Source organism: Macaca nemestrina, chromosome 7, assembly GCF_043159975.1.
Source record: "Macaca nemestrina isolate mMacNem1 chromosome 7, mMacNem.hap1, whole genome shotgun sequence".
Lineage (NCBI taxonomy): Eukaryota > Metazoa > Chordata > Mammalia > Primates > Cercopithecidae > Macaca > Macaca nemestrina.
Window position 1 is genome coordinate 90,188,431 of NC_092131.1, and position 27,452 is coordinate 90,215,882.

The 27,452-nt window shown below is 41.7% G+C and overlaps 1 protein-coding gene across 8 annotated transcripts in view; it reads right to left on the reverse strand.

Moving 5' to 3' along the window:
- LOC105499251 (leucine rich repeat kinase 1) overlaps positions 1 to 27,452 on the reverse strand; it is a 154,786-nt gene that overhangs the window by 85,640 nt on the left and 41,694 nt on the right. For 7 of the 8 annotated variants that reach the window (XM_011771766.3, XM_071100553.1, XM_071100555.1 and 4 more), the window contains 2 exons: positions 12,565 to 12,728; positions 3,012 to 3,183 (listed from right to left, as the gene is read on the reverse strand). In XM_011771766.3, coding sequence (XP_011770068.2) covers positions 3,012 to 3,183; positions 12,565 to 12,728 — 336 coding nt within the window. Of the gene's footprint in view, positions 1 to 3,011; positions 3,184 to 12,564; positions 12,729 to 22,133; positions 23,079 to 27,452 lie in introns of those variants that run through there. The other variant, XM_071100554.1, reaches the window with a different exon arrangement.

Genomic DNA, 27,452 nt, shown 5'->3' on the forward strand with positions numbered 1-27,452 from the left:
GACTTGCCATTCCCTGAAAGGGGAACAATAAATGTTAATTACGTACAGGTTGTGCTCACTCCAGGTTTTCGGCATTGTGCCTGCATTGAATAAAAGCAAGCAGCTCTAGCTTCTCCAGGCTGCTCTCTGGCCACTAGAGCCAGGCAGTCACGCAGCTGCTCTACACTGTATACCTGTGTCTGAGCACTCATTTCATCCATCAGCCAGGGTCTGCGGGACATACCCAGCAGGGAAACTTCCTGAAGGTCCCATAGTTGGTAAATAACAAGGTCAAGACTTAAACCTTGCTTTGTCTAAAATCAAAGGGTGCTCTCTTAACCACACAAAACCCCTACAGGTATTATCTAAAGCCTAAGGCCAATGACACTCAGAGGAGCCCCTCTTCCTCCCTGCTCAGCTTCAGAGACCAGCAATCACTTAACAACATGCTTCAAAGAATAAATCCCATCAACCTCTCATCCCTCTTCTTCTCAAACCCTCCTTTGTTCTCTAGCAGCTGCTTGTTTTTGCTTTTTGTTTGAGAGAGGGTCTCCTTCTATCTCAGCCTGGGGTATAGTAATGTTATCATAGCTGACTGCAGCCTCGGACTCCTGGGCTCAAGTCATTCTCCAACTTCAGCCTCCCGAGTACCTGGGAATATAGGCATGTGCCACCATGCCTGGTTAATTTAGATTTTTTTTTTTTTTGTAGAGACAGGGTCTCACTATGTTACTCAGGCTGGTCATGAACTCCTGGGCTCAAGTGATCTTCTTGCCTTGGCCTCCCAATGTGTTGGGATTACAGGCATGAGCCACCATGTCCGGCCTGACTCGTTTGTCTTCTTGTCTTAACTTACTCCTGACCATGGCTGACTTCCCTTGCAGCTTGGGAACTCCTTTGCAGGAAGTGCAGGGATGGTACACACTGTTTTTCCCATCTCTGCACTTTCTGCAAAGTCCACCACAATGGTCTGAAATCCTTCAGTCCTCAGCAGCTCTGCTCAGAGTTGAGCTGAAGACAGGATGCTCCTGGGAGCAGTTGAAAACCATGATGAGGTTCAGCCATGCTTCCTGTTCTGCAAAAGCAGGCAGCCCAAGTCCTTCCCTCACTTGTCTGCCAAGTAAACTCCTATTCACTCTGCAAAGCCCAAGTCAGATGTCAGCCTCCCTTGGGAGACCCCATCCTGCATCCAGACAAACCTGCCCCCTGGTGTGCTCCCAGACCTCTGTGTAAAAATACTTCAACCTCAGCATAATTACATTGCACAACATTACTCCTTTCTGCCTTAATTTCCCCTGCTTGGCCAGGAGGTACTAAAAGGCTGGGAAAATCTTTAAAAAAATTCTCTGTGTCTCTCAAGTTCTACAAAGTGCTCAGCACTTGGCAGTATTCAATAAATATTAGCTAACATTAGGTGACTGAGTCAGCTGGCGTAGACTCTTCAGGGCTAGAACAGAGCTAATCTTGGGGCTCCCTGAAAAGAGGCAGGTCAGCCTTTGGCTCCTTAGGGGCACCCAAGCTCCTCTCTGCCCTCCTATGTCTTGTCTTAGTCTTCTCATGGGCCCTAAAATTGCCCTGATTTCTGCCCATAATGTCATTCTGCCTTCAGACATATGAGGGGAACACCAGCTTGGAACCAGCTCTGAGCACAGATCTACCAAAGCGCACAGCTGGAAACTCTCAAACAGGCTGCTATATAAGGGGTGAGGCCCAATGCAGAATGAAAAGAATGGGGCCTCTTGTTTAAAAATCATGGAACATTTTAAGATAGTGAGTACAGAGTATTAAACAAAACGTGGGCCCTTCTAGGTGCAGGGCCCTGGGCGACTGCATGTTCTCCCACCCAAGAGGTGGGCCCTGGCTCCCAAGCAAAATCCTAACTCCCAAAGACCACTGCTAGGGTATGCCTCAACCTGTAACTGTAGCGATGCCTGCCTAGACTGGTGCAGTGTTTCTGAGCTAAGACCACCACGGGAAATTACAGGAGACCAGGACATCTTGAGTTCACCAAAGAAAAAAATAGTTCCCATAAAAGCAACATAGTGTGGTACACAAATACAATGGAATATTATTCAGCTATCAAGTCACGAACAGGCATGGAGAAACCTTAAATGCATATTGCTATGGGAAAGAAGTGAGTTTGAAATGGCTGCATACTGTGGGATTCCAACTAAAGCGATGTTCTGGAAAAGGCAAAGATACTAAAAAAGATCAGTAGTTGCCAGGGGCCAGGGGAGGGAGGGAGGGAGGGATGGGGCCGGGGAGGGGTGGAGCACAGAGGATTTTTAGGGCAGTGAAACTGTTCTGTGTAATACTGTACTGATGGATACGTGTCATTATCCATTTGTCAAAACCAATGGGATCTACAACAGCAAGAATGAATTGCAATGTAAGCGATGGACTTTAGTTAATAAGAAGGTATCAATATTAGTTGATCAATTGTCGCAAATGTATCACGCTAATGCAAAACAGAGTCATAGGGAAAACCGTGTGGAGGGAGTACGGTGGAGCTCACTTCTCTGAGCTTTGGTTTCCTCATTTTAAAACCATGGCCCTGAAATATAGCACCTGCCTCCTAAGACTGCTGCATCCCCATCTCAATACAAGTTACTAGTATGATTACTCTGTCTCTCTTACCTAGACATTCTTGTGTAAGTGAATTAGGGATCACCTGTTTTCTGTTAACATACCTTCAAATCATTAATTCTGGAACTCTATACACTCCAATCAATTTTTTCCATAAATCTAAAACTTCTCTAAAAAGACCAAGGTCTATTAATTATTTTTTTAAAAAGCAATGTTAATTACATTCTTTATGAAATATGGTGTTTGAGACTTTCTCTTATGAGTTCATGGGAGTGAGAGGTGGGATGTGGCTAGCAGGCAAGCTTCACTTTGTTTGGGTGTCAGTGGCCTGCCCTGGATTTCTTGATCTCATTATTGGTGAAAGCATGAAGAAGTAAACATTTTGGGGTGATGCCTAAGAAGAGGTGCCCTGAGACATGGTTAAGAGCTCATGCCCTGTGATTTACCTGGTAAGGACTCAAGCAATTCCTGCACAATGGCCGTGTGCCCAAAATACGCTGCTACCACGGCTGGGTTGTCATCCATGGGCTCAGTGGGCAGCTCCACCAGTCTCTCGCTGAGTAGATAGCGGACCATCTCCAGATCCCCATAGGCCGCTGGGATGCTCAGAAGCTGGCCCTGGCCAAAACAGAACAGGGCTCCAGTGAGATTGGCTCTATTAGGAACTGCCAAGAGAACTGACATTAAATGCTTCACCAGGTCCCGGGGCAGGGCTGGAGTTGTGTTGTCCAGAACGGCAGCACCTGCCAAGTGTGACTGGGCAGCACTTGAAATGTGGCTCCTCAGAAGTGAGAGGTGGAGAGTATAAAATCACATGTGAATTCAAAGACCTAGTACAGAAAGGGTAAGCTAGCTTATGAATAATTTATGTTGATTACATGTTGAAACAATTATTTTAATATATTCATGTTAAATAAAAATAATATTAACATTTTATTTGTTTGTTTCTGTTTGCTCTTTTTTTTTTTTTTTTTTGCCAGCGTCTCTCTCTGTTACCCAGGCTTGTTCACTGCAGCCTTGACCTCCCAGACTAAAGTGATCCTCCTGCCTCAGCTTCCTGAGTAGCTGGGACTGCAGGCATGTGCCACCACACCGGCTAATTTTTTTTTTTTTTTTTTTTGTAGAGACCAGATCTTGCTATGTTGCTAGGGCTGGTCTCGACCTTCTGGGCTCAAGTGATCCTCCAACCAGAGTACCTGAGATTATAGGTGTGTGCTTGTTTACTGCTTTAATGTGGCTACTAGAAAATATGATATTATACATGTGGCTGTCATTTGCTGCTCTCGACTACCTGCTTCATGAGGAAGGGGATGGTGCGCATAGCCCCTTCTGGCATAGAGCCAGAGCTCAGTAATCACTTGGGACATGTTGAGTCAGTCCTGGGAAGAGGGAAGGCAACCAGGCTCTCTGAGGAACCATTCTGCAATTTATTCATAAATGGAATGTGACAGACTAGGGGACTTCACAGATCTGAATCCAGGGACAAAGATCCTCCAGCAGCATGCAGAGGGACTCTTGACTTGGTGGCCCAGAGGAAGGAAAGGATATGGTGGAAACTGGACCCAAACCTGAGTTCCTGCTCATTTCCAGTCCTTCCGGTATGTAAAGGTCCTATGTGGCAGGCCATGTATTAATACATCAACAAGAATGTGGAGGTTCAGAGAGGTTTCAGAGCTTGCCCGACACCACATAGCTAGTAAGTGGCTATCATAGACCAGTGTAAAAGTGGTCTTGACTTATCAAGAGCTCTCTGGGTCTGAGAAAAGGATACTCAGATGGCTGCTAGATTGGCATGTTAAGTGTTTGATTGCATTTCTGAAATGTCAAGTCCTTTGGCATCTGGTTGTCTCCTATGGGCTTGAACATCGGTGTGTTCAAGCGGGTAGATGGGGAGCCCCTATTGGAATGGGATGGCCAGTGCCTCCATCAACACTTATTGAGGATCTACTGTGTGTGAGAGGTGGGACGGTGCACTGAGGATGTCAGGGGCCATTTCTGGTCTCCACAGATTTACAATTAATTTGAGGAGGGAGTATGCATAAACAGCCCCCAACAAGCACATTTGACTTGCTGAATAGTTTATAACACAAGTGTGTTTGGAGATCATTTTAGATGCGTTGGGTAGGAATGGGTAAATGGAGCCCCCAGGAAAGGGAATGGACATTTATCAAAGCTCTCATCATGTGACAGATTCTGGACTGAGTACTTTATTCACATGGCTACATTCAATCCTCCCAACAGTCATGCCAGGAATGTGCCTGTATTTCTATGTTACAGAAGAGTAAAATAAAAGCTTGCCCATGGTTAGGGAGTTTATCATCAGCAGAACTCCTCAGGGTTTGAACTGGGGTGTCTAGCTCTAAAGCCTAAGAGTCTCTGTTGCATTCAAGACTTCCTGGAAACATGGGACTTGGAGGAAGGCTCAGGTTCTGTAAGTGGAGTGAATGGGCTGGCAGTGGGATCTATGTCTGGCAAGTGAGGAGAGGAACAGTCTAAGGGGCTGGGATCAGGTGAAGGACAGTAGACTCATATATTCAATACGATCAGAAAGAAAAGCCCACCCACCTGCCACTCTGCCGAGGGTGAGGCCCAGTAGCCCTGTCATTCCAGGAAAGCATTTGCATTATGGAGAAAAGCCACAGTGATTGATTAAATGCTTCACTGCACACAACTAACAGCTGTCTAGACTCGGTCGGTTAGAGGCTTAAAAGCCCCATCCTCTAGCAGTGGTAAGTGATGTCATAGGAGCCAGCCCAAGGCCAAGAGGACCCAGACAGTGGGAAAGGTCAAAGCTGGCTTTCTGGCTGGAGTCTCCATAGTGAGTATTTTAAAAAATTCCAACAGCACAGAAAAGTATAAAGCAAGAAGTAGGCATCTCTCTATGTCTTTACCTCCCAATTGCCCTCTGCAAAGGACACCTTCCAGAACATATTTATTTATAGTACTCACAGGTAATCTCATATACAACTGAATGCTTTTTTCACTTAATTCATTATGACCTTTTAATCATCAATATAACACACCTGCACACCTGCAGAAAAGTGCAAATATTTTAAGTGTTCAGTTTCATGCAAGGCATTTGAATACACCCATGTAACTGGCCTCAGTCCAAAGACCAGGACATCACCTGTGCCCAGAAGCCCCCTTTGTTCCTTCTAGTCACTGCCCTATGGTGAGGAACCACTATACTGACTTCTGACATCGTAGATTAACTATTACCAGTTTTTAAGTGCTGTAAAAGTGGACTTATACTTCGGTTATTTTTTAACTTTTTGCTCTGAAATAATCAGAGATTCATGGGAAGTTACAAAGATAGTACTGAGAGGACCCTAGTATCCTTCATCCAGTTTCCCCCAATGGCAACATCTTACATAATTGTAGCAAGATACTTGATGTTAGTACAATGTGTGTATATGTTCTGCATTTTGTCACAGGTGTAGACTTGAGTAGCCACCACCACAATCAAGATACAAACCTGTTCCATCACCACAAAGGTCTCTGTCATGCCACGTACCCATGGTAGTCTCACTCATCCTCTTCCTCTTCACCATCTCTAACCCCTGACAAACACTAATCTCTTTCCACCTCTATAATTTTGTCATTTTGAGAATGTTACTTAAATGGAATCATAGAGATGATCTTTTGAGATTGGCTTTTTTTTTTTTTTTAACTCAGCATAATGTCCTGAGATCCATCCGAGTTGTTGCATGTTTCAGGAGAGTGCCTTTGTATAGCTTAGTAGTACTCCATGTATGTTTAAGTATTCACTTACTGAGAGTCTTTGGTTGTATCCAGTTTTGGGTCATTACAAATAAAGTTTGTATGAAACATCGTGAGCAAGTTTTTGTGTGCATGTAAGTTTCCTCTCTCTAGACTAAATATTCAGGAGTTCAATTGCTGGTTCATAAGTGAATTTTTAGTTTTTTAAAGAAACTGACAAACTATTTTCCAGCATGATTGTACCATGTTACATTGTTGGTGGTAACACATTAGAGATACCCCTTCTCTGCATCCCAATCTGAATTTGATACTGTCACTATTTTTTATTTTTGCTGTTCATAAAGCTGTGTAATGACATCTTATCATTGCTCTAATTTTTATTTTCCTAATGGCTAATGATGTTAAACATCTTTTCATGTGCTTATTTGACATCTGTGTATCTTCCTCAGTGAAATATCTCTTCACATATCTCATAACTTTTCTATTTGGATTGTTTGCTTTTTAATGTTGAGTTTTGAGAGTTCTTTATATATTCTAGCTATGGAGTCCTTTGTCAGATAAGTGATTTGTAAATATTTCTCTCAGTCTGTAGCTTGTTTTTTTTAGAATCACTGTCTTAGATATTTCTCAGAGAAAAGTTTTTACTCTTGGTGAGGTCCAGTTTACCAATTTTTCTTTCATAAATCATTTCTTTTATGGATTTTCTGTATAGATTGTCATGTGATCTACAAATAGAGACAGTTTATTTCTTTCATATCTGTGTGCCTTTTATTTCATTTCCTTGCCTTCTTGCATTGGCTAGAATTTCCAGCAATATATTAAATATATTGAATAGTATTTTTTAAATACAATGATATTATAGTTGCTCTTGAGTAGAACTTGCAGCATTATATTGAGAGTGGACATTCTTGCCTCGTTCCTGATCTTAGGGGAAAACAGTCTTCAACATCAAGAATGATGTTAGTTGTAGGTTTTTGTCAATATTCTTTATCCAATTGAGAAAGTTCCCTCCTATTCTTAATTTTCTAAGAGTTTTTGAGAAACATGGTATTGAATTTTGTCAATTTTTTTCTGTATCAATTGATATGATAAGGTAACTTTTCTTTTTTAGTTTATTAGTAAAGAGGATTACATTGATTGATGATTGAAACCGAACCAACTTTGCATCTCTGGAATAAACTCCACTTGGTCATGGCTTAGAATTCCTTTTACATATAGCAGAATTGTACTTGGTAATATTTTGTAAAGAATTTTTGCACCCACATTCATAATGGGCATTGGTCCATACTTTTTTTAACACTGTCTTTGGTTTTGGTGTTAGGGTAATACAGCCTTGATGAAAGTGTTAAAAAATGTTCCCTCTTCTATTTTCTAGAAGAGACTATGTAGAATTGGTATTAATTCTTTAAATGTTAGGTAGAATTATCCAGTGAAGCCATCTGGATCTGTAAATTTATTTTTGGGGGAAGTTTAAAATTATGAATAGAATTTTCTGCATAGTTAAAAGGTTATTCAAATTATGTATTTCCTATTAAGTTGTGGTAATTTCTACTTTTCAAGGATTTGTCCGTTTCATCTAAGTTATCCAATGTATGTGTTTAGAGCTATTCATAATGTCCCCTTATTATCTTTTTGATATCTGCAGGATCTGTAATGATGTTCTGTGTTTCCCTTCTGATGTTGGTAATTTTTGTCTTTTGGATGTTTTTCCCCTAAAGGCAATGTTTCTCTTTGACTACTTTCAAGGTTTTATTTTGTTTTGTCTTTAGTTTTAATAAGCTGGACTATGATGCACTTGGAATGGATTTCTCTGGGTATGTCCTGTTTGTTTTCAACTTCTTCAATCTGAGCATTTATGTCCTCTGCCAGTTTGAGAAGTTTTCAGCCATTGTCTCTTTGAGTTCTCCTTCAGTCTTGCCTTCTGTCTACTCTCCTGGGATTCTGATGACATGAATGTTAGATCTTCTGTTAAAATCCTCACATGTCCATGAGGCTCTGTTCATTTTTTCAGTCTATTTTCTTTTGTTTTGGCTTTATTTCCAGAGTGGGTAATTTCTACTGTTCTGCCTTCTCCCTGATTCTTTCCCCTGTCCTCTCTTCTCCATTCTACAGTTGAACCCATTCATCGAGTTTTTTTTTTTTTTTTTTTAATTTCAGGTATTGTACTTTTAAGTTCTAAAATCTTCATTTGGTTCTCCTTGTGTCTTTTATTTCTTTGCTGAAACTTTCTATTATTCCATTTGTTTCAAGTATATTTATAATTGCCCACAGAAGCATTTTTATGATGACTACCTTAAAATCCTTGTTAGATAATTCTAACGTTGGAGTCATCCTGCTCCTGGCCTCTCTTGGTCATCTTGTCTCAGTGAGTTTGTGATCTTTCTGGTTCTTGGTAATTATAAGTAATTTTTTTAATGGCCTGGATATTTGGGGCATTATGTTTTAAGACTCTGGATCTTACTTCAATCTTGTGTTTTGGCAGGCCTCCTCTGATGCCGCTCTGGTGGGTAAACAGGGATGGCCCCTCAATGCTGCCTGGTGGGGTGGAAATCTGGGGGCTATACTTATAATCAGTTGACCACCAGTAAGCAGGGGCTCCTTGTTATTGCTGGGCAGAGTTGGGACTTGAGATTCTCCTCCAGGCCTGCTTCAATTCTACCCTAGTTATATGGGGAACACATGTCTCATTACTGACAGGCTGGGTGGGGACAGAAGTCCAGGCTCCCCACATGCTGTCCACTGATGGTGATGGGGGGATGTTGTCACCACCTGGTGGGGATTAGCACCCCAGCTCCTCACAGCCTTCTCTGACACCCTGGGGTGGGGATGATTGAGGTGCCTGTTACAGCCTGGCAAGGGTGGAACTCTAGGCTCTCCACCTGGCCTTTGCTGGTGAGAGGTAGGGCCGGTCTGCAAGCATATTTCTGCAGTGTTTGGCCGAAGGGGGTTTGGTGATTGCCTATAAGTTTCCTGCCTGGCTTTGCTGTGCCTTTCCTGGTGCTTTGGTTAGAGAGAGCAGGCTTTCCTTGGATTTTTTTCTTTTCTCCTCTGTGCCAGTTTGTGTTTCTGGATTGCCAACTTCCTCAGTATCTGGTTTGGGACGTATGAGATAAAAGTAAAACCCAAAAACGTACTACTGCGATTTCCTTAAGTACTGAGACCACCAGCTAGTCTGCCTTCTTTTCTCCACCTTTCAGAATCCTACGTTTGTTTTACATGTAACGTCTAGAGCTTTAGTGCACTTAGTGAGAAGAGGGCAAAGTAAACAACCTCCATGTTCCCTCCATCTTCCCGGAAGCAGAAGTTCTGCGCTTATTACATTAAGTTACACTGGAGTTCTTTCCAAAACAGCTGCTAGAGATTATTTTGTGCTTTTGGAGTGCTGTGTGGTATTCTAGGACCTGGACAGACTGACATTTCTGTAGCAGCCTTCTCCTGTGGATGGAACAGTTAGGCAGTTTTCAAGGTTGTGCTATCTTAAACACAACTTGAGTGAACATCCTTACACATACAACTTGGTAATTTTTTTTTCAAGTAAATCTGTAGGGGTAAGTTCCTAGCAGTAGTTTTGCTGGGTCAAAGATGATGAAATTTGAAAATTTGATAAGCATTTTCAGATGGCCTTCCAAAGAGGCTGCACACATTCCTAGTATATTCCTAGTAGCATTGAATAAAGGTGTGTAAGTTCCCATAGCCTTCCTTCTGATTTTTATCAAACTTTAAGGTGTCAATCTGATTAACTTAAAAATGTTGTTTCATTTTTGTTTAATTTACCTTTCTATAAGCTTTAACAAAGTTGAATAACTTTACATATGTGTACCATCCATCTGAATATCGTTCAGGTGTGTGTGTGTCTATTTGCCTATTCATATCCTTAGTCATTTTCATTCCAGGTACTGTTCTCACCTACTCTTGGTATTGAGGTTGTGTTAGCTTCATCAAAGGAACGGGGGAGGGGAGTGCACCCTCTTTTTCTATTTTCTGGACAAGTGATTTTATTATTTGGTAGAACACACGAGTAAAACCATGTAGACCTAGAATTTGTTTTGTCAGAAGGTTTTACATGATTGATTTATTTCCTTCATGGTTGAAAGACTATTCATGCTTTCTCTTTCTTTTCAAAGTTAAATTTTTATTTTTATTTGTTCATTTCATCTAAATTTTTGAGTGTTTTAACATAAACTTGCTCATAATACATTCTGTTGTTATGTTTTTAATGCTTGTATAAACTGTCGTGAAGGTCTCTTTTATATTCCTGATTTATCTATTTCTTCTTTTTCATCTTTTACTCTCACCAGAGATTTTCCATTTTATTAATCTCTTCAAAGAATCAATTTTTCATTTGGTGGTCATTTCTACTTCTTTCTACTTTGCTTTCTATTTCAAAACTTTCAAATTATTTTTACAATTTCATGCCTTCTACTTTCTTTACCTTTATTTTGCTGCTTCCATGTCCTGTTGCCCTTTTGAAAGTTATATTATTATTTCATATTGACTTATAAAAGCTCTTTGTCAATGAAGGATATTAGCCATATACCTTCTCCTTTTGCATCAATCCTTGACTCTTAATTATGGTATTTTTTGGAACTATAATTTTACATTTTTATGAAAACACAGATGTATCCATCCTTTTCCTCACTGTCTTCTTAAAGTCCAATCAGCTAGGATTTCATCAATGTTGTATTCAGCAGAGAGGCAGCTTTCTAGGAACCTTTTTGATTTTGAGTTGCCACTGTCCATGATGCTACAGAGAAGAGACCCACACCCAGGACTCTGTTTTCCTTTATTCAAATATCAGCAAGAGTGCCCTTTCCCAAATTATGATGCCACTCTCTTTAACAGCTTTTCCACCCTCAGGATGAAATCACATCCCCTTTGGCTCTCGGGCCCCTCCGTGATCATCTTCCCCCATCAGCATCTCCTGCTGCTGCCACATCCCTGAATCTGCACAGCTCTGAAATGAGCCACTATCTCTGGCTGCTTGGCCACTTGGCAGGGATGCCAGGCTGTGTTTGCTGCACAGCTCTTCCCTGCTTGAGGCCACTGCTGTCCACCCGAAGAGCCCACAGCTCTGACCTGCTCATGTGCATAGCGCAGCTCTCCCTGTACAGAAGAATGGTCCTTTGCTATATCCACCATGAATTCCTAATCAGAGGGATTTCAAATGCCTTCCTTATGCTTAACAATTCCCAAGCATGCAGTACTGCCCCTCTCCCAATCTCTTACACTTCTGAGAACAGGTTGGAGTTTTAGGAATTGAATGAATTCTAACTATCAATTAAATGGAAACATATTAAACCTGTCCTAATCAAAGTAATGCAAATAAAACATCCTTAAGGTATTTTCATGATAATAACCAATAAGAATCTCCCACAAGGGCAAAAAACGTGGTAAGGGCCCACTCCAATTGTTGCTGGCAGGGTTAATCTGTAGAAGATTTTTGGAAAACAGCTTGGCATGTACTCCAAAACTTTAAAAGTCCTCATATCCACATTCTCAATCCCCATACATCTATGCTAAGAAAATAACATTACAATAAGAAAAGAATTCGGCAAAAACATTCAATAGAGCATCATTTATATTAGTAAGAAATGAGAAGCAATCCACATATCCAACCAAGATAAATAGCCGGGTGAACACATTCCCTGTAGATGGAATGTCATGTATCCATTGAACGAGACACCTATAAGGAATTTTTAATCATCTGAAAAATTATTAAAATAATATTATAAAAGTACAAGCAGCAGCTGCATAACCATATATGCAATCTGGTGGCATCTATATTAGAAACAACAACAGCAACAACAACAATGTATGCTCAGATCGGCAGGCTGGAAGAAAATACAGCAAAACCGTTAAGTGGGTTTTAGGGTGTATTAGAAATTTGGTTACTTTTTTGTCCCATTTTTCCTACTTTTATATATTTTCTACATTTTATTTTTCCAGCATGTGCTACTTTTTATAATGACAAAAAGCGTAAAAGAATACAGTAGGTTAAGTCTCTGGGTGGCATTTTGTTCTTTACATTTAAGTGACCCCACCCCTGTCCCTCAAAGCCCTCCCATGAAAAGGTGGCAGGGGCCTGCTTAGGTGATAGCAGACTGAGAAGTCAATTGGAAAGGAAAGGCGCCCACAAGTTTATATGCAAAATGAGGCATTTCCAGAACACAGTAAGAATGCTCATTACAGTTATGACAAGAACGAGAAAATCATCTGAGCGGTCACCTTCCTCCAGCCCAGGACTGCATTGGTGGCCGCAGGGGCAGGCACTCCCCCTACCTTTTCCAGCTGGGACGTGCACTGGTCGCAGGCCTCCTTGAGCAGGTCCCGGGCGCCGCCACGGTCTCCCTGCCTGTACGCGGCGCGAATGCCTTCCGTCCTCGGGGACTGCGCTGTAGGGTCACCGCCTGGCGTGGACGGTTTGCTGCCCATGTCCCCAGCACCTGCGTGGGAGGAAGCGCACACACAGCGTCACCGTCAACTGCCTGCCTGCTCTTGAGAATCATCGTAGAACACAGCAGAGGGATGTGCGGTCCATTGCACGATCGTGGGGGCTTCAGGAAGAGAAAGGCATGGCCCTGCAATGCTCCCTGCACTCGCCACCCCGCGACCTGCAACCCTGCCTCAGAGAAGCGGGCTGTCTGCGAAGGCACCGGGCAGCGAGCACAGCTAGGAGGATTCTGCAGTGAGACTGCCACCTGGAGCCCTTCCAGGGCACTGGGGACAGCTGCCTGCGGGGGAGCAGCCGGGCTGACCTCACCGACAGCAGCGGAGGAGCAGGGGCTTTGGCGAGAGAGCTGGAGGTCTCAGCCAAACTGTCCCGCTGCTGTGCCCACAGGGGATAGAGTATTTAGTGATGGAAGAAAGACAGGCCAACTCCTGGGGGTGTGTAGATCTGGACGCTTTCCCTGCCAGCCTAGAAAACCCCACGAAGGGCGTGGGATTTAGAATCAGCAGCCCTCACTCCAGACCTGCTCTTGCACAAACGCGCTGCGTAACAATCTGGGACAACCCCCGAAACACTGGGCCTCGGATCGCGCTGGTTCACCAGAGCACTGGGCTGCTCCAGGTCATCTGAGCACCTGGTGCCACTCGGGAGGAGAGGTCAGCCTTGCGGGAGGCCACGATCCAGCACCCGGGCCATTCAACAAAAGCGACAGTCATTTACTGAGCGGCCATGATGGGCCGAGCACTCGCTGGGTGCAGAAGGAGCAGAGGGAAACGACGGCGGCCTTTTGCCCTCCCTGAGCTTCCACTCTAGAAGGGGTTCACAGTGAGGGTCTGTGGAACCCGAAAGGCTAACAGGCTTCTAAAGTTTCCTGAACATCCTAAAATTGTACACAAAACTGGATGTGTGTGTGTACATTTTTCCAAGGACAAAATTCAAAACTTCTACCAGATTTCCAAAGAGGTTAGGGAACAACAGTAAAAAGCTTTCTCTCCATAGATATTACAGAAAAGACCGCAATGGATGAGGAGTTAAATTCTGATTGCGTGGAGTGACAGCAGAAATAGGTAAAGAATACTGTTGTGAAAGGTGATCATGCAAATTGGATTATTGTTTTTACACCCTACTAAAACAGAGCTGAGAAGCCAAGAAGAAAAAGCACTCCGGGCATGTAACATTACTCCAAAAATATAATTCTCTACAAGTCCGACTACTAAAAATGTCTACTACAACTAAAACCAGTTTTATCTAATAACTACTAAAACGACTCTAAAACTAGCTTTACCCACAACTGTCACTCACCCATCATAACTTGCCAACTCTCCAAAATCTTGCTAATACTAATAGATTTTCTTGTAAAACACCCCTAACATTTCTCCTTTTTATTACAAAACTGCCAACTTTCTCTTTATTCTTCAAACATATCAACTCTCTCTCTCTCTCTCTCTCTCTCTCTCTCTCTCTATATATATATATATATATATCACAAATTACAATTCTTATATCCCAATAAAACATTAGATTTTAAAATTCTTTTCAGGCTGGGCATGGTGGCTCACGCCTGTAATCCCAGTACTTTGGGAGTCTGAGGCAGGCAGATTACTTGAGGTCAAGAGTTCGAGACCAGCCTGGCCAACATGGTGAAACCCCGTCTCTATTAAAAACACAAAAATTAGCTGGGCGTGGTGGCATGCATCTGTAATCCCAGCTACTTAGGTGGCTGAGGCACGAGGATCACTTGAACCCAGGAGCCTGAGGTTGCAGTGAGCTGAGATCACACCACTGCACTCCAGACTGGGTGACAGAGTGAAACTCTGTCTAAAAAAAAAAAAAAAAAAAATTCTCTTTTCATTTGCAACAGCATGGATGGAACCGGAGGTCATTATCTTAAGTGTAATAAGCAGGCACAAAAAGACAAATATCGCATGTTCTCACTTATTTGTGGGAGCTAAAAATTTGATCACATGGAGGAAGAGAGTGGAAAAATGGGAAAAACAAATAACAGAGACTGGGAAGGGTGAGTGTGGGAGCAGGGAGGATGAACAAAAGTGGGTTAAAGGGTACAAGCATACAGTAAGAAGGAATAAATTCAATGTTTGACAGCAGAGTAGGGTAACTATAGTTAACAAAAATGTACTGTATTCAGGTGATAGACACCCTAAATGCCCTGACTGGATCACTATGCACTATATACACATAACAAAATGTCACTTACACCCCACAAATTTGTACAAATAAAAAATAAAAATAAAAATTTATCTGTATATTTTTATTTTGACTTCAACACAATCATTCTTGGCCAAGTTCACACAGCCAGTAGAGGCAAACTGGGACAGAAGTTTGGTCTCCCAGCTCTCAGGCTAAACCCACCCCATCTTTGTGCTGCCTCTCTGAAGGGATGAATAAAACAGGCTTTGGATTGATTTTCTTCTTCTTTTTTCTTTTTTTTTTTTTTTTTTTGAGACAGTTTCACTCTGCCTCCCAGACTGGTGTGCAGTGGCACGATATCGGCTCACTGCAATCTCCACCTCCTGGGTTCAAGTGATTCTCACGTCTCAACGTCCTGAGTAGCTGGGATTACAGGTGCAAGCCACCAAGTCTGGCTAATTTTTGTATTTTTAGTAGAGACAGGGTTTCACCATGTTGGCCAGGCTAGTCTCAAACTCTCGACCTCAAGTGATCCACCCACCTCAACCTCTCAAAGTGCTGGGATTACAGGCGTGAGCCACTGTGCCTGGCCTTGTTTTTCTTTTTAAATGTAAATGCATAGCACGGTTGGCTCACAGACATACACCTCACAAAAATGAATCACATAATCGCAGCTAACATTTGAAAAATTGAAAAAGTAGTTTAGGATAGTATAAAATTACATTCTTAGAAAAAAAATGTAATAAAAGATTGGCAAGATCTGTATGCTGAAAACATACAACATTGCTGAGAGAAATTGAATAAGACCTAAATAAGTGGGAAGACATCCATCTTCATGTATTAGAAGACTTAGTACTGTTAAGATGTCAGTTCTCTTTGATTTTATCTATAGATTCAATTTAATCCCAACTATGATTCCAATAGGGTCATTTTTTGGGGAAATAAATTGACAATCTGATTCTTAAGTTTATATGGAAATTTGAAAGACCTAGAATAGCCAAAGCAATCTTGAAAATGAAGAGAGTTGGAGAATGTACACTACCTGATTTCAAGACATTGGCAGGATGGAGTTGGAAGCCATTATCCTTCCAAGAAACAAACTACAAAGCTATAATAATCAAGACAGTATGGTACTGGGTATAGACAAATGGCTCCAAGGGACAGAATAGAGGGTTGAAAAATAGACCTGTGCTTGTACATCCAATTGATTTTTGACAAGGGAGCCAAAGCAGTACAATGGGAAAAGCAAAGTCTTTTCAGTAAATAGTGCTGGAGCAACTGGACACCCTCATTTAATAAAAAGCAATGACCCCTACTTTTCACCATACACAAATATTATCTTGAGATGGCATACACATGTTCATTACAGCACTATTTACAATAGCAAAGTCATAGAATCAACCCAAATGCCCATCAGTGATAGACCGGATAAAGAAAATGTGGTGGCTGGGTGTGATGGCTCACACCTATAATCCCAGCACTTTGGGAGGCCAAGGCAGTTGGATCACCTGAGGCCAGGAGTTCAAGACCAGCCAGGCGAACATGGTGAAACCCCGTCTCTACTAAAAATACAAAAAATTAGCCCGGCGTCATGGTGGGCACCTGTAATCTCAGCTGTTACGAAGGCTGAGGCAGGAGAATTGCTTGAACCTGGGAGGCAGAGGTTGCAGTGAGCCGAGGTAGCACCACTGTGATCCAGCCTAGTCAACAAGAGCAAAACTCTGTCTCAAAAAAAAAGAAAAAAAGAAAAAGAAAATGTGGTACATATACAGCATAGGATACTATGCAGTCATAAAAAGGAATAAGATTATCTCTTTGCAGGGACATGGATGAAGTTGGAAGCCATTATCCTCAGCAAACTAACACAGGAACAGAAAACCACATACCACATGTTCTCACTTATAAGTGGGAGCTGATTGATGAGAACACATGGACACATGAGGGGAACAACACACACTGGGCACCTGTGGTGAGGGAGGGTGGGGAAAGAGCATAAGGAAGAACGGCTAATGGATGCTGGGCTTAATACTTGGGTGATGGGATGATCTGTTCAGTAAATCCCCATGGCACATGTTTACCTATGCAACAAACCAGCACATCCTGCTCGTGTACCTCTGAACTTGAAAAAAAGTTTTAAAAAAAGAAAAAATAATTGAGATGAATCATGGACCTAAACATAAAGGCTAAAACTATGAAGCTTCTAGGAAATCATATGGAAGACTATCTTCATGACTTGAGGGTAAGCAAAGGTTTCTTACATGGGACACAGAAAAAAATTACCAGGAAAGGAAAAATTGCTAAATTAGGCTTCATCAAAATTTAAAACTTCTGCTCCTCAAAAGATACCATTTAAAGTTAAATAGGCAAATTATAGACCACAATAACATATTTTCAAAACATATCTGAAAATGAATGGTATCTACAATATAAAAACTCACATAACTCCATAATAAAAAGACAAACAATCCAGTTGAAAATGAGCAGGCTGGGCATGGTGGCTCACACCAAAGTAATCCCAGCATTTTGGAAGGTCAAGGTGGTGGATCCATTGAGCCTAGGAGTTTGAGACCAGTGTGGGAAACATACAGACCCTGTCTCTAACGAAAATTTTTTTTTTTTTTTTTTTTTTTTTTTGAGAAGGAGTCTCACGCTGTTGCCCAGGCTGGAGTGCAGTGGCACGATCTCGGCTCACTGCAAGCTTCGCCTCCTGGGTTCACGCCATTCTCCTGCCTCAGCCTCCTGAGTAGCTAGGACTACAGGCGCCCGCCACCGCGCCCGGCTAATTTTTTTGTATTTTTAGTAGAGACGGGGTTTCACTGTGGTCTCGATCTCCTGACCTTGTGATCCGCCCGCCTCGGCCTCCCAAAGTGCTGGGATTACAGGCTTGAGCCACCGCGCCCGGCCCCGAAAAATTTTTAAAAATTAGCTGGGCATGGTGGTGCACACCTGTAGTCCCAGTTACTCAGGAAGCTGAGAGGTGGGAGGATGGCTTAAGCCCAGGAGGTCAAGGCTTCAATGAGCTGTGATTGCACCACTGCACTCCACTGGCCTCGGTGACAGAGCAAGACCCTGCCTCAAAAAAAAAAAAAAAAAAAAAAAACAAAACAGAAGGAAGGAAGGAAGGAGCAAGGGAAGGGAAGGGAGAAAGAAAGAGAGAAAGAGAGAACGAAAGAGAGAGGGTAAAGATTTGAACAGCAAAAAATATTCAAAAAGCTCAATGTCATTGGTCATCAGGGATATGCGAATTAAAACCACGATGAGATACCACTATGCTCTCACCAGAATAGCTAAAATTGTAAGACCAACACTACTTGATGAGGAAATGGAGCAACCAGAATGTTCATACCTTATTGGTTAGAGTGCAAAATGGTCCAATCACTTTGGAAACAGGTCTGGTGGTTTCTTATAAAACTAAATGTATACCTACCCTGTGACACAAAATTCCATTCTTATCTACCCAAGATAAATATGTCAAAAAAGGTATCCAAGAATGTTCATAGCAGCCTTATTCATATTTCCAAACTGTAAATAGCCCAAGTATCCATCCACAGGAGAATGAATAAACAAACTGTGGTACAGTAACTACTCAACAATAAAAAGGAAGGACCGATTGATGTGTGAAAAGACTGATAGCAATCTCAAAAAAGATGCTGAGTGAAAGAAACTTTGTACAAAATGATTCCATTTATATGCTGTTCTAAGGTACAGCGAATAAAAAGTCAGAAGAGTGGATCGTGGGCACAGGGTAGACAGCGAGTTTTACCGTGGATGGGGCATAAGGACATTAGTTTGGTGGTTCTATATCTCACTGGAGTTTTCATTACACAGTTGCTGTATTTGTCAAAACTTATCAAGCAGTCCATTTAAGATATGTGTATCTTACTTTATATATATTTTACCTAAAAAAACTACAAACAATACTGAACCTTAGTCCATACTATGCGTGCTACAGTATTTAAGAGTGAAGTGTACTGATGTTTGCAATATGCTTTGAAATGCATTAAAAATGAGTGAACAGTTGGATAGAAAGGTAAGAGAGAAATTTTGGAAGTGTTAATGGTGCGACCTGAGTGGTATGCATATGACTATAGATGGTTCAATTCTTTCAACTTTAGTGTATGTTTGAAATTTTTCATAACAAAATGTTGAGAGAAAAGGTGAGTCCTAATGTCTATACTCTAAATGCAAGGCTTACCATATGACACAAGGTATAAAGTCTTGCCACCAAAGCTGAAAAATCCTGCTCTGTAGAAAGGCAAAGGCAAGCTGCTTACAGAGCAAAGGCCCTAATACCAATCCAGGGTCTTTACAACTCACGCTAAGCCATGACTTGCTCCATTTCAAAGGCAATCATTCTGAAAATCCAATTAAATGGATGACCATCACACACAATCTGTATCATCCCTGAGATGCCAACACAGAATTGCTGTGTCTGAGTGGAGATTATTGTGTCTTGGCTGTGTGCTTTTGAAAAGAGGAATCGGGAAAAGGCTTGGTGTGTAAGCGGTTATACATGTGAATAAGGCAGCTTCACTTCCCAACACACATTAAGAGTCACCATTAATTATTTACAGGCAGAGCCCCTGAGATATCTGAGAGCAGGCCAGAGGGAGAAAGGCCATTAGCAGGGCCCAGAAGGAGTAGAATCAACTGCAGTCATCCCTCAGATGGGAGCACTTAATTATGTCATTGCTTGTCTTTCAGAATTAAACAAATACCCGCTTATCCAGTAAAAGACATGTACAGGCATGTGTATGTGTGAATGCACAAGCAGGTACGAAGTAGCCTCTTCTGTCCATGTTAGGAACATACATACAAACAGCTAAACCTTTAAGCCCAAGTTAAGGGACATTGTGAAGGTGGAACTTTTAACGGACATTGTGAAGGTGGAACTTAGGGCGTACGTAGGCCATAAGGTGCCCGTGAGATTACAGGGTGATTTAACTTGATTTTTCAATCATGCCTTGTGTGTGGAGTAAACGATGTAATACGAATCTGGAACCTGCTCAGTTCTCTTTACATTATTAAAATGTGGTGTTTATCTGTTTTGACTCTGACTTTCTTAAGTTGCAGGGGTGACACCATATCCACTCTCACTGACCCTGTGGGCTGAGGGTCTGGTCCAACCAATCAAGTTGTTGGAAGGACATTAGGAAAAGATACCAGTTAATATATATGCATTTAATTTAATCTGCCAATCTCATTTAATTTCCTGAAATTATACAGAGAATGGTTAACATTTATTTAAATGGAAAGAAAAAGGACCAAAATGCTTTGACCTTATATGAGTATTATGCATTGGCCACAGGGGAATTCATGACAGAACTAGAAAAGATTTTTCTTCTTTATTTCCCAAGACCTGCATAATGGGAATATATGACCGCTTCATTCAAAACTTTAAAGAAACTACAAAAGTAATAAAAGAACATATTCTCACTGAAAAAAATTAAATAGTTCAGATATAAATATAAAGGCAAAAGCCCCTCCTCACCGTCACAGAAAACAATAACCAGGAAAGGAAAAATTGCTAAATTAGGCTTCATCAAAATTTAGAACTTCTGCACCTTTTCCTAGAGATAATATTTATTTAGTCATTTTTTTTTCTCCAAAATACTATTGTTTTGTATTTGAGAACTGGCAACTTTTGATTTAAACTTAAAATGTAGGAAATGCATTTATACCATTTGAGATTATTCAGTTACTTGTGCTTATTCATCAACTATTGTCCATAATTATATTCTTTTATACAGGAAAATATCTCAGTTCTAAATATTTTCCTCATAAAGATTTCAAATTCATATTAGAAAATAAAATGGGGCAAACATTCTATTTCAATAACACATTAATGTCCCAAGAAAGTAGCTAGAGCAAAAAGGGAAATAATAGTAGAACATTGCTATAATGCAGTTTCACATTTTAGAAAATCCTTTTTGTTCTCTAAATTATAATTTATGTCATTACTTTCACATACAGTGATGATAATTTCCAAATTTCTAGGCATCTAACTTGCCTTTAATGCAAAGCTAATACATTCCAATTAAGTATTTAATGAAGTAAAGGAGGAGAAGGATAAATGAATAGCACCAGGGAAATTTGTTTTTTCAGGTTTGGTTGGTGTTACTAGTTTGATTTTTAAAGGCAGTGGTTAGAAGTAGGAACTGGTAAGGGAAGACGAAATTATAAATGCAGTGAATAGCTAGGGTTATGGAATCAGCACATATGGTGCCATTCAAGATGACAAGAAACATTTACAATGAGCTCTCAGCTTGTAAGTGAACATATTTCTGGTTGCTGGTAAGTGTTAGTCTTCACTGTGCACTGGCATTTCAATGTGCTGGCCACGGAGGGTAAGTTAAAGTTTCTATGTAAAGAAGCATTTGGTTAGAAAAAACATAAAATGTTTAAAAACCTGTAGGACCTGAAAACCATTTAGTTCTTGATAATTGCTTTCAATTTAATATACTATTTTTAAATAAATACCTTCAGTGATACTGTGTGTTTCACAGTCAGCCTTTCAAGGAGAAATGATTTTAGCTGCCAATAATTCAGTCTTTAAACATCATTTTCATAATTCATGTTTCAGAAAAAACGAATTATTTTAATTATAAAATCTAACAGAAATTATTTTTCTTTTTCAGTATTCTGAAAGAATAATAAAACAGAATTCCGTGAATATGACAGAGTAATGCTGGCCGTGGAAACCGTGTCCCTGATGGCCGGCAGCTCACTGTTCTGCAGGCACACCTCGAAAGAGACTGCCCCCGTCCGTCCATCCCTGCTTCTGTCTGTCCTTATGTTCCAAGGAGACAGTCTTACCTTTTGTTCCAGAACAATAATTGTTAAGCCATCTCTCCTGTCCCAATAATTAGAATAAAATTCTCTCTCTACTGTCTTTTTTCCCCACAAATCTAGGACAATAGAGAAAATGAAATGAAAAAAAAAATGGCTTTAATTCTGTAAGTTCTAAATGTTGGCCGTGTGTGTGTGTGTGTGTGTGTGTGTGTGTGTGTGTGTGTATTTCTCTCCTGTCCGCCAAGGAAAACACTTAGAATAAAAGGCAAATGCTTTCAGTCCATTCAAAGTGTGTGACATCCTCTGTTAATCTTAGAAAAGACACTGCCATTTTATTTGCACATCCATGACATTTTTTATTGCATTTGCCTCCGTCAGTAGAGCAGCAAAAAGTGAAAATGATCTACCAGCCCACAGCTCAATGCAGAACAAACAAAACGAAGCTTAGGATGCTACTGACCTGGTCATAGTTGTTTAACGACCTTCTTGTGCCACTGAGTCCCCTTGTGGCCAAAGCACCAGGGAAAGAGGGCTGGCCTTCCTGGGAGGTGACATCCTCCTGGCACTTTGGGGGCTCGCCCTCTGTTGCCCTAGTTTTGCCAGCCTTCCACTGGAAGGATGCTTCTTTCTTTGCCAGATATCACTCTAGTGTTTTAGCATCAGCAGCCGTTTACATCTCTGGGTCACATTACGGTGAAATCCAACCCTTGGTGTCTTCAGGAAAGATGTGGAGGTTGGGGGTGTGCAGAGGAGGGAGGGTCACCCAGCCCCAGGGTGATCCGCAGTGGTAATTCCTCTCCAGATGGCGGGTGCTCAGGGCCATTGCACCCATCACCCAGGCCCTCCACCTGCATCAGACAGGAAAGCAAAAGCCAGGGCCGGGCTCTGCAGGCTCTCACTAACAACTCTGGCTCACAGGCCAGCATTTCTCATTGCAGAAATGCTTCATGGCATAGATTACTCTTTTCTGGATATCCTCACCAAATCACTAGGAATTTTTGTTAACAAAAGGGAGATGGATGGTTTTACATATAGACAGGTTGGTCCTATGGGGGAAAATTGCATGGAAAAGTGCTATTTGCTTTAGTAATAAAAATACAATTAATCACAAGATGCTATGTAATGTCCACCTGACACAGTAAAACACTGACAGGCTTATAACATTCCTTGCTGGTGTGAATGTGGGGAAATGGGTGCATCCTCTCGTCCATTTGCCATCGTAGGAGGCCTTGCCAACCGGATGGTCATTTCAGAAAGCAAGGGGACAGTATTACATAACAAAAGAGGGAGGTCAGCCTGTTCTCCCACGATTTTCTCTTCTAGGCATTTCCCTGCAAAAATGACATGGCACACACTAAAAGACCACTCCTGAGTCAGGATTTCAACAGGGGTCCCTGCCATAACCGAGGTAAGAGCAGCTCTCCAGACAATCGGCCCAGGCCAAGAATTAGGGTGTGGTGTAGAGCAGGGTGGTGCCCAAGGGCCAGCACAGGCCTGGGGACTGAACTCACATCACTTAACTGAACGTTCATAGCAGTGCTAGGAAGGAGGTGACTCTGCTGCCATTTTACAGAGGAACAAAGCAAAGACAGCGACACAGGTTCACAAAACAACAGCGCTGGCAATGAGCAGCTGGAGTGGAAGCAGTGAGTCCTGACCCTGGGACCTACAGAGTCACTGCTACTCAGCTTTCTAAGTTAGTACCTGCTGGTACTTCAGAATAAGGGGCTAGGATGCAGCCATTAGAACCTATGACAATGAAGACTAAGGAGAAGTGTGAAAAAATGCTTACCAGATATCAAGCTAAAAGTAGAACGTAGGATAGAGGCCGTGACAAATCACAGGAAAAACACAGAACACAGATGGACACCATTTAAAAATATGCAAAATGGGCTGGGCGTGGTGGCTCATGCCTGTAATCCCAGCACTTTGGGAGGCTGAGGCTGGCAGATTACCTGAGGTCGGGAGTTTGAGACCACCCTGGCCAACATGGGGAAACCCTGTCTCTACTGAAAATACAAAATTAGGCAGATGTGATGGTGCTTGCCTGTAATCCCAGTTACTCGGGAGGCTGAGGCAGGATAATTGCTTGAATCTGGGAGGTAGAGGTTGCAGTGAGCTAAGATCACGCCATTGCACCCCAGCCTGGGCAATAAGAGCGAAACTCTGTCTCAAAAAAAAAAAAAAATATATATATATATATATATGTGTGTGTGTGTATATATATACGTGTGTGTGTGTGTATATATATGTGTGTGTGTGTGTGTATATATATAGCAAAATGAAAGAATTTATTCTAGGTTCTCCAATTATTTGTGATTAATATTCTTTGAAAAAAGGTTCCTAATGAGTCTATGAGTATAGATAATACATAGAGTCTATTATTTTTGTTTGTAAAACCTGAACCTGACGCTCTTTTCTCCTCCCTCTCCCTGTCTCTGTTTAGAAAGCAGATCTGAAGGACACACAAAAATTACAGCAGCTGTCCCCTTCAGCAGATGAAATGACTGGAGTTTAAAAATTTTATTTATTTATTTATTTATTTATTTATTTATTTATGACAAGGTCTCACCCTGTCACTCAGGCTGGAGTGCAGTGGTGTGATCTCGGCTCACTGCAACCTCTACCTCCCAGGTTCAATAAATTCTTGTGCTTTAGCCTCCCAAGTAACTGGGATTATAGGTGTCCGCCACCACGCCCAGCTGATTTTTGTATTTTTAATAGAGACAGGGTTTCACCACATTGGCCAGGCTGGTCTCAAACTCCTGACCTCAAGTGATCCACCCACCTTGGCCTCCCAAAGTGCTGGGATTACAGGCATGAACCACCATGCCCAGCCTGGAGTTCTAAAAATATTTTTATTTTTCTGTGTTTTTCAATATCTTTTTTTTTTTTTGCACTGATCTTGTATTGCTGTTGAAGTTAAGAAAAAAAATATTAAAAGATGAAGCATGTACAGCGAAATGTTAACTATGTTTCACCCTGGCTTAGTGAACTCGTTCTTCAGTGGTATTATTTATACTGAAGCAACTCTTTGCTCTCAATCTACCAAATCTTGACTTAGTTGCTCTAGAAAAAAGAATGGAGAGTAAGAAAGTCTCATTGAACAATAATTGGCACAGGTGTCCCCAGATGTTAAAAGATAAAATAAAATGGTTTATAATAATATTTCAAATGTATTGATCATTGGTGCCATTTATTGAGTCCTGCCGGATGCTGTAGAAAGTGTCCTGCGTGCATTTGACTTCCTCCCAACACCTATACAAGGTTGGGCTTCTCATTATCACTCACCACAAGGTAACCAGTGCCCTGGGTGGTTAGAGAAACTGCCCCTACACAGCTCCCAACAGCAGAGCTGAGATGTGGACCCCTAACAACTGCCATCAAAGCTCAACCTCTGCTTCCTAGCCTGTGTGTTCCCAACTGCTTTTTTTTTTTTTTTAACGGAGTCATGTTCTGTTGTCAGGCTGGAGGGCAGTGGTGCAATCTTGGCTTACTGCAACCTCTGCCTCCCAGATTCAAGTGATTCTCCTGCCTCAGCCTCCCGAGTAGCTGGGATTACAGGCACGCATCACCACGCCCAGCTAATTTTTGTATTTTTAGTAGAGATGGGGTTTCACCATGTTGGCCAGTATGGTCTCCATCTCTTGACCTCATGATCTGCCCACCTCGACCTCCCAAAGTGCTGGGATTACAGGTGTAAGCCACCACACCCAGCCCCCAACTGCTACGGTTTTAATGTCCCCTCCAAAATTCATGTTGAAACTTAATCCCCATTGTAATGGTATTAGGAGTTGAGGCCTTTGGGGCATAATCAAGATTAGATAAGGTCATCAGGGTGGGGACCCTGTAATGAGACTGGTGGCTTTATAAGAATAGGAAGACAGACCTGAGCCAGCACACTCAGGCCCCTTGCCATGTGATGCCTGACGTCACCTCAGGACTCTACGGTGAGTCCCCACCAGCAAGAAGCCCTCACCAGATGCAGCCCCTCACCCATAGACTTCCCAGCCTCCAGAACTGTAAGAAACAAATTCATTTGCTTTACAAATTACCCAGTCTCTAGCATCCACTTATAGCAACAGAAAACAAACTAAGACAACAGCCGAACATGAGACCCTTATTCAGCACTTAACATGCATGGCAGAAACATGGAAACTAAAACATGAGATGACCCTGTCTCATTAGATGGAAAAAACAGAGAGGAAATGGAAACCAATCCCTCCATGAATTTTCTGCTGCAGAAGAAGAGAAACACAGAAATACAAAGCTCTGAAGATGAATTCTTTCCTAGATTTTGTTCCTCTTCCAAAAATTCATTTATTTATTGCTCATTCGTTCTACAAATATTTAGTACCTCCTATGTGCTGAGCTAGACCCTGGGGACACAGCTTGCTGAGACACACAGGAAGAGCTCAAGTACGCTGCTATAGTATTTCCAGAGTTTACTTTCAAACATCCGCAGCAGAAACCATGCCCTTTACCCAAAAGGGGATGCTTGAGGGACTTGGGAGAGCCAACAGACAAAAACCGACCTGATAAAAAAAGAAGAACCATCTTTCTGGAAAATTAAAAATCACTCAGTAATACTATAGAAAATGGTACAATTTAAAGATAAACACACACACACACACACAGACACACACTCACACACATAGAGTCAGTCCTAGTCCGATTTTGGGGAAGATGATTGTGATTATAAATACTGGAGGATCAGGACACCCTTTGACATTGCCATGTGCTTCTGGGAAACTGATTCCAAAAGAATAGTTCTACACATTTAAAAAGCACTATGCAAAAAAAAAAAAAAAAAAGATGCTGATTGCAGCACTGTTTTTAGTATAGCAAAGAATGGTGATTATGACAATTATAACATTCACAGACACTAGAACTACACAAACAGGAAAACTGACAAGAAGGAAGCCCCTAAAATGATAACATCGGTTTTTCTTAACATGGTGGAATTCAAGGTGAACTTGTCGAAACACTTTTCTCTATTTTCCAGTTATTTCTCTATTACTACTATAACAAGAACATTGTTATATTAAGAAACAATGCTTTTCAGGTTAACAAAGTATATTTCCTAACTGAATTTAACTTCCTCCTAACAAGAATGGGTGGAAAGAAAGGAAGAAGATGTCTCAATCTGGAAGGAACATTTAGGATGAGGCACCAAAAATTTTCCAATCATGTCATCTACTGAGAACTGTGTTAAAACGCGCAGTTACAGAAAGAACTGTACTCTGTACGTGGGAAGACTTGGTTTCAAGTCCCAGCTGTGCTATTTGACGTAGCATGGTGTTTGACAAGTATTTAAGATGTCTGAATATTATCGTCTTCTTGTAAAAGAAAATGGCACATACAAAAGATATTGCACAATGCATAGAAATAAAAAAATACATACACAAATAGAAGCGGCAAGTACACAAATGGGGTGATTTCCAGGAGGCCTGGCCCCTTCCTCCCTACTCCAGGTGCCCATGAGGCTGCCAGACTGTACTCTCATTTCCTCTACGGACCAAGGTTCCCTTAGCTTTTGTTCCTGTGTCTGCCTTATCTGGAAGCAGCCCTTACGTCTTCCATGCTTCTCAAACCACAGGGGTACACCCCAGAAAGGACTTGAGAATTTCCCACCAGGCTGCCTCTCCTTTCTCTGCCTGCATGTGGTCTGACCCGGGTCCTGGACTGTCCTCCGCAGAGTAGGTCTGCCAGCCTCCTGCTCTGCCCAGTGCTGCCCGCAGGCTGGGTTCTGCTTACTCACTGCCATGGGTGCCTATCT